The 8605-nt window shown below is 33.1% G+C and overlaps 1 protein-coding gene across 1 annotated transcript; it reads right to left on the bottom strand.

Annotated features, from left to right (window-relative positions):
- Positions 1–6285: 6285 nt before the first annotated feature.
- Positions 6286–7275, bottom strand: LOC141403137 (uncharacterized). The gene has a single exon (XM_073985302.1). The coding sequence runs from the start codon at positions 7273–7275 to the stop codon at positions 6286–6288; it is 990 nt and encodes a 329-aa protein (XP_073841403.1).
- Between the last annotated feature and the right edge of the window lie 1330 nt (positions 7276–8605).

Here is an 8605-nt window from a genome sequence, read left to right as displayed (position 1 = left end):
ATTCGGAACACTGTGCGCGAAATAAAAATTGAAAAATCAAATTGCCGACGGCAAAACGCACTTGAACTTTGGACTTGAAATTATCACTTTTTGTATGCACTATTATTTCACTTTAGGGAATCGAATGTACAAATCACAAACTTACCTTTTATCGATGAAAATGAAGATGGAAAAGAATGGAGTAAGGATGAATTTGATGAAATCTCAGCAACAATAACCAGGAATCCGGCTCGACTAGGACCAAAATGAAAACGCCAATTGTGGGAGTTCTCACAGAAATGAAGGGCGGTTGGTTTTCTGCTGTGAACCTCGAAAATATTTCAGTAATGGAAATATTTTCCTCAAGATTCATCCACCAAGAAATGTAGAAATGGAAAAAGGAAAGAAAAATGCAATGTGTTAGAACTTTGGAATAGAACAATAATGGTTCTTTATTGAATTCAATGAAACAAAGCGGCTGCTTATCAAGGACAACAGCACTGGTTGATGCTTAGGTGACAAGTGTTTATTGAAAGTAAATTACAAAGGAAAGTTCAGTAGGGGAATTCAAAGAGAGAATGAGAGCATACATGGCACAATTGTGGGCAGAGTTAGGGATGCCGAATAAAAATATTTAGGAATATTGAAAAATAGAAATCCGGCGTAAACAAATACTAATACTATCATTACAATTGTCAAATCTCTCATACTCTCGAAAATAAATTATTTATTACCCATTTATGGTCAAGCACCTAAATCAACTCTTAACAAAATCCAAACAATAACAAATACAGCGTTGAGACTAGCTACAGGGGCCTTTCGTACTACTCCGATTAATAATCTCCTATTTGAAACGGACATTTTACATATTACTACGCAAAGGAAATTCTCACAACTAGATTATTTCAAACTATCATATCGAGCCCTTCCCGCGAAAAAGATGTAAGCGACATTTTTTCGATTTTCGTTTTTTTACGGAAATCTATGAAGAATATTCCAACACACCATCTCCCAAATTTTTAGAACTCAGCCATGTACCGTTACGAAATTAGAGCAAAAACAATTTTGATGTAAGCGCCATTTTTGCTTTTTGTGTACATTTGTTTGTGACAGCGAATTGTCGCTTACATCAAATTGCACATTTACATACCATGTCGTTATTCAACTATATTACAAGAAATACGTTTTAATCTTATTATTCTTCGAATAAATACTTGCTATAAAATTAGTGTGCTTTGTTTTTAAATTGTAGATAAGAATTACTCTAAACATGATTTGTTTCAAATAATTTTTTTTGATGTAACCGCCACTTCTCAAAGTAAAAGCCTGATTGCGTGACGGCGAAAAAGATGTAAGCGACACAAACTACCGTTATATTGAAGATATTCCAAATTTTTTTTATTTTTTCAGTAAATAGGATTTAATAACAGAACTATACCAAATTTGAACAAACAATTTTGGTTATATCAAAAGTTATTCAATAAAAACCGTCTCCTGTAAAATTAGCTTTTTGTCGCTTACACCTTTTTCGCGGGAAGGGCTCGATATATGATCCACATTCTCCGCTCAAGCAAATAGGAAACAAGCTATTAAATAACAAGAAAATTCCAAGAATACCTTCAGTTCTCCACATTTTAAAAGATGCATGCACTATACTACAAATACCATTAACCAATAGAATATACTCAACTAAAAATTATCCAAAATGGATGCTTAAAAATAATATTATCGACACCACTCTAACGAATTTTCTAAAATCTAATACAAATGCTATACAATATCAAGCTCTTTTTAATGAGAAAAAAAGTGATCTACAGGACTACACGTTTCTCTACACCGATGGATCGAAAACCAGCTTGAATGTCTCTTATAGCGTCACAACTGAACATGAAGTACTGGTAACTAATCTCCTTCCTTCCTACAGTTCCATTTACTCAGCTGAGCTAATTGCAATATACGCAGCTTTAGTATTTCTCAAATCACTGTTAGGTAAAAAACTGTAACAACACGCATTTCTATATTCCTCTTATAAGAGACTTGTTAGCTGATAGACATCCAGATATAAAATAGTTGTGGGTACCTAGCCACTGTAACATTAGGGGTAATGAACTCGCAGATATTACGGCAAGGAACGCCGCAATGTCCCCAATAACCACATCTACCAACTTTGACCGCACAGATATAAATAAGTATATTTTTAATTATTTCTACACAAACGACCGAATGAACACATTTAACTCCTCTTCGAACTGGTATATCTCAATTAACACCGCACGGAAATCTGCCTTAGATTCATTCCTAGCGAAGACAATCCGAATGGATATGATTAAAATCACCAGACTAAGACTTGGACATACAAGGGCAACCCAAGGTCACCTATTGAAACTAGACACTGCTCCATACCATGGTAGAACAAATATAAGGTAAAGTTAATACTACAACAAATACAACTCGAACAACAACCACAAAGGAATTTGTTTTTGTTTGTAACGTTACTGCCAGTTGTATTTGTAAACAAAACAGGGAAATGTCTATAAATTATTGGAATTTAAAAAAACTAATAATTTTTCACATTTGGTTGAATATTTTGGAAAACATGAATGAAAATTCGTTACATTTTCAATTTTTATGGTTCCACATCATTCCACTAAATGCATAAATTCTCGCAGAAAGTAGAATTCTTGCAGAAAAGTTTGGGGTCGCTGGAAATTCATAGAAAAAGGAGAAGCTGTTTCAATGTTTTGTTTTAGAAATCAAAGAAGCACATGTTTATTAGGGCTTTATTTTTTTAAATTTTAACAAAATACCTCACATATTAACAAACGTTGTATCGCCTCTACAAGCGGTGATTTACTGCGCGGCTTATCGTTCGAACTTGGAGGAGGTTACATATCATTTATATGAAGAAGTCTTTCTGGGAAATGGTTTTTTCCGAATGATGTCATATGAAATTTGACACTAACACTACAACCCAGTTCAGTCAGCTGGGTATTGCTGCTACCTTTTCTTGTTCTACCATGGCTCCATACTGTGACTGTTCAACTAACACAACCGACATACAACATCTATTATCAGCTTGTCCCAAATCATATATATCAATTCCCTCCCAAAATAACATCCAAAAACTTATTCAATATCTTACGATGACTAATTTATACAATCGCATATAAACAAATTATTCATTATTATTTTTGTTATCTTTATTCACAATAGCTTTTAACTTTAAAGAGCTGAAGGCCTGCGCTGCCATTGCTCTTCCACATTAACATATAATTTGTAATAATTTTTTTTTTCGAACGTTCCCACGCCTCTCTTTCCCACCCCTGCCGACCGAGGGGGCGACCTCCCTTTTCGTAGGGATCGCGTACACACCATGATCCGCACCATGATGGGATATAGGAAGGAAGTTCGAAAACCAGCTACAGAATCTACTTCATCAGCCAGTTTTAAAAATCATACAACTACTAATTATTTAAAAATAAGATTATATTAGATTTTATAACTTCCAAAACTCGTGCAAAAGTCTACATTATAGTACATGGAATTAAAATCAATACACATTTTGCTAAGGGGTTCACCTATAGAATAATTGGTACGGTGAAAATCTATATATAAGAATTGATAAAATCTAGTAGATCTAAAAGGAACATTTATTCTAATAGACGATATTAAGAAATCACACGGCACACTACCATTCAATATTTTTAACACAAACATAGTATTTAACATAATGCGTCTACTTTTTAATGTAGGTAGTCGAATTAATTTTAACCTGCTAGAGTATGAAGGCAGTTCAAAATTACTACTCCAATGTAATCCCCTCAATGCAAAAAGGAGAAATTGTTTTTGCACTGATTCGATTCTATCAGAGTAAGAAGCATATTGCGGATTCCATATGACAGACCCGTATTCTAATATAGGTCTGACAAGGGAAGTGAATAATTGCTTTGTTATATATGGATCAGAAAACTCTTTGGCCCATCTTTTTATAAATCCTAAGACACCATATGCTTTGTTTACCATAGAGATTACATGTTTATTAAAATTTAATTTTTGATCCATTAAAATGCCAAGATCAACAAACGATTCTACAGAAGATAAAACAAAATCATTAATAATGAATTGCTTTATTAAAGAAGATGATCTGGAAAAACACATATGTTTACATTTATTCAAATTTAAATCCATACAATTTACCTTACACCACTGAAAAAGGTTATTTAAATCATTTTGAAGTAAATCAGCTTGCTTCACAGAATTATGGGTAATGAACAACTTAACATCATCGGCATACATTAGCAATTTTGAATGCATTATTGAACTTGGTAAATCGTTTATGAACAAAAGAAAGAGAATCGGCCCAAGGTGACTTCCCTGAGGAACACCCGACGGAACTATAATCGATGTTGATCGACATCCGTCAAACAGAACTACTTGCGATCTATTGTACAAGTAAGATGCTATCCACTTGACTAAGTTATCATTGAATCCTATACAATCTAATTTATATAGCAAAAGCTTGTGGTTGACTCTGTCAAAAGCTTTGCTAAAATCTGTATAGATTGTATCAGTTTGGTAACGTCGAACAAATCCTTTTATTACAATAGATGTAAATTGAATAAGATTTGTTATTGTTGAGAGACCACTACGAAAACCATGCTGATAAGGACTTAGCATGGGTTGAATTTAATTGGAAATTACTTCCGTGACTAATTTTTCAAACAATTTAGGAATAGCGTTTAATTTTGCAATTCCTCTATAATTCGAAGCATTTGATAGACTGCCAGATTTATGTAAAGGTATAATATAAGATGATTTCCATAAAGCAGGAAAGTGACCAAATTTAAGGGAATAATTAAATAATTGGGTTAACGGATTTGATAATGTAGACGATCAGAACTTAAGAATTATACTGGGAATCCCATCGGGGCCTGGACTTTTAATTGACTTTAAAGCTCGTAGACTTCTGGAAACGTCTTGAGTTTTTAAATATGGCATACAAATTTGGTCTATCTTATCTATCTTGTAAGGATATGTATCTTTAAATTGATAAACTGCATTTGAATATGTTGTAGCGAAAAAAATTTTAAAACCTTCAGCGATATCAGAGTCTTTTACATACTCATGATCATTGAATTTCAAGATAGTAGGTTTAGAAGAAACTTTTCTTTTCAAGTTAACAAATTCATAGAAGGATTTTGGATTTGATTTAAAACTATCCTTGATCTTGCTGAGGTAATTATTATACAATCTATTGGACTCAAAAGTATATTTTGATCGAGCAATGGAGTATTTGGCATAGTCAACAGATGAGCCAGTTTTTTTTTATATTTTCGAAAAAGCCTATTTTTGGAATTTTTTATTGACGAAAGTTCAGGTGTTATCCATGGATATTTACCTGAGTTTTTGATTCTAGCAGTTGGGACACATTCTGAAACAAATCGATCTAGAATATTATAAAATCTATCTAATGCAAACTCAAGGTCAGCATGACTCTTACAGAGGCATACTGATGCCCAATCAACAGAAGAAATTAGGGAGTTAAGTTTTCTAAAGTCGGTTTTTTTAAAATCAAGAACGGATTTGGTTGAATTAGACTGATTGTCTACAATGGTATTATTATTATTGATCATGAATATGCATAATGTAGGGTGATGATTATCTTCAGGTGTAGAAATTGGAAAAATTCTAATTATTTCAAAATATTGTGTAAAATTTACAAATGCTAGGTCTAGAATTCTATCATAGCTATTTCGAATATTATTGATTTGTTGAATACTGAGGTCACAAAAACGATTAACAATGTCAAATGTATCTTGATTAATATTTGCATCAGATGTTAAAGGAGTCAATGCTTCAGAATCGGGCAATGAAAGCCACTTAACAGACGCATATTAAAATCACCAAGGACCAAAATTCTATCAGAATCATTCATTTTTCTAAGTATTGAGCTTATTGCTAATATATGTTTATTATAAGTATCAAGTTGGGATGATGGAGGTATATAAGAACAAGTGACAAACAACTTAAAATTGTGAAATTCAGTGGATGTGGCAATAAATTCAATGTCCGAGTAATTTACTTCAATTAAGTTGGTGGAATATTTGCAATCAACTGCAATGAGAACTCCACCACCTAAAATTTGATAATTTGAACATAAAATTTCACTACTTAATACCGATGGTTTTAACCATGTCTCCGAGAATGCAATTATATTATAATCAAATCCAAGACTATCAGTAAATAAGCGAGTTAATTTTGTGTTTAACCGTCTTACATTCTGATAACATATAGAAAAAGAATTATTTAGTTTTTTGACACCGAAACTGGTCTCTGAGGTAAATGGGCTAATTTGTCAGATCTTTCAACAAATTCTTTTATGAACGCCTTAGCAGGCCAAAATTCCTTCAACATCAATTGATTGAAAATATTCTCATTTACCACGATTTTAAAAGACGATCTATTTATAGAAAATGACGATCGAAGCTTAAAAACTCGTAGAAAATAGTCACCTTCAATCTTTGATTTGATATAATAATTTATATCATCAGCCGTTGTTTCCGATGGAAACCTAGACAAAAAGACCGCTTTCATGACTGGAGTCATTGATAATGGTCTTTGGTCAGACTGCAAGAGTTTGCCATTTGTTGCAGAACCAGCTCCTGAAGCAGCAACAGTTGTAGGAACCTGTGGCTCCTGAATACTCTGAGAAGGTTGTGAAGCATTTTTCAGGGCTTCGCTACCATTACTCATTGATTCAAGAGGCACAACCCCAACAACCGAAACTTTGCCAACCTCCAAAGCCGGCTGTGCCGCAATTACAGCATATGACTGATCACACACAGCCTCAATTTTGTCAGGTGTTGAAACCGATTGTGATCTAGTATTCCCAGCAGGTAAGAGCGCTTTTCGAATAGGCACAGATTTATTAGGTGCCTTTTTCGCTGCTCTCTTACGTTTCTGCCCAGATCCGAACGGCGACGATACAAAATCATCCAAATCACGATATTTATCAAATAAATTAGAAAAGCTTTCAAAACGCGATGATACCGAAATAAATTCATCTTTTATTGATTTTAATTCATTTTGCAAATCTTTTACAAAATTATAGAAATCTGCAGAAAGTTTTCTACAATTTACACAACACCAACGAACACCAACATTTTGATTAATTGTATCTACCACTTTTGCACTAATACGAGCACACTTAACGTGCCATTGGTCAAGGCAAAACCAGCAGCTAACACACAATTCATTATCATCCTTAATATTACATATTTCGTAGGGACAAGCCATCTTAGAATATTATTCTTATTATTTTTAAATTCTTTAATGATTTCTTACTACGGTAACTGGGAATTCGACTTTCCTTATATTAAATAAAAAGAAGCAACGTTGGTAACACTGTATAGAAAAACAAAACAAAACCGACTAACGAAATGTTATAACAACAAATGAATAGAAAATAAAGCACAAAAAGAAGATTACAATTATTATGAAACACAGAAAAATTGTTTTAGCACAATCAGGTTAAAAAGGTTAACATTCAATGCACCAATAAGCACAGCAAATAGTGAACACAGTTATAAAAATAATTAAACAATTTCTGATCACACAAAAACACAATTTACTAAGTAGAATCTAAATTTATTAAAAAAAGCACGGAGCACAAAAAATTTTGATAACTATCACAACAGGGTTGCCAATTTGGTTGGGTAGTGATATATAGTTATAATATGTAAATAAATCAATAAATCTATTGGAGGAGCATTTTGAACACCAATTGAAGGCAAAGGTGTCTTTTCAGGAGGCACGTACAAGGAACAGAGGGCGCTTGAACAGACACCGAATGCGATAGAGTTTGTTCAGGGCGAACCGTGTGAGGAGTACTAGGAGAATTAACAGGCATATGTGTAGACATTGTTTGGTCATTGGAGTAACTTGTAGGATTAGGAGGTACTGAATGATGTCTTTTCGAGGAGGAAGACTGATTGGGAGGCAATGAAGAAGTTAGAGATTTTCAACTAATCAAATTCTCAGAAGTTTAGTCAATATTGGCCACAATACCACCTAATGTCTTCTTTCTCTTTGGAGAGTCAGGAAATTCAAAAGTGGTTAACATTTTATCAATTTTATCAAAATTTTTATTAATTATATTAAAAAATGTTTTGACCTTTAATACCTTAGATTTCAATTCTTTAAATAAACGACGGAAATTAATCTCCGTATCTCTGCAATCAGGAGAAGTCCAGCGAATGCCATTAGATTTATCAGTTATCAGATCATAATGCCTACCCTTGAAGCCAGCACACTTAAAATGGGTTATCGCATAACCAACATGCAAATAACCTCTCACTTGTACAATTAATAACACAATTTTTATACATGCATTCCACCGTATAAGAGAAAAATTACTGCTAGAGCCTAAAGGTATGCTAATGGTTCAGATAATGAAAAATGGTGCCAAATAATACATACTACCAATTTTATTGATAAGGCCTAAAAGTATGCTTATAAATTAGTATAAATTTTAGGTTAATTTAGTACACAAAAGCTGAATAAAAATTAAACGAACGAACGTCAAAATCATTTAAACAAATTTACCGAAATAGAATGTAGGGCAAAC

This window comes from Musca autumnalis, unplaced genomic scaffold (genome assembly GCF_047663935.1).
Source record: "Musca autumnalis isolate F117 unplaced genomic scaffold, ASM4766393v1 scaffold_4, whole genome shotgun sequence".
NCBI classification, from domain to species: Eukaryota; Metazoa; Arthropoda; class Insecta; order Diptera; family Muscidae; genus Musca; species Musca autumnalis.
The sequence above is the reverse complement of the archived record's forward strand: the minus strand, read 5'-3'. Positions and strand labels throughout refer to the sequence as shown.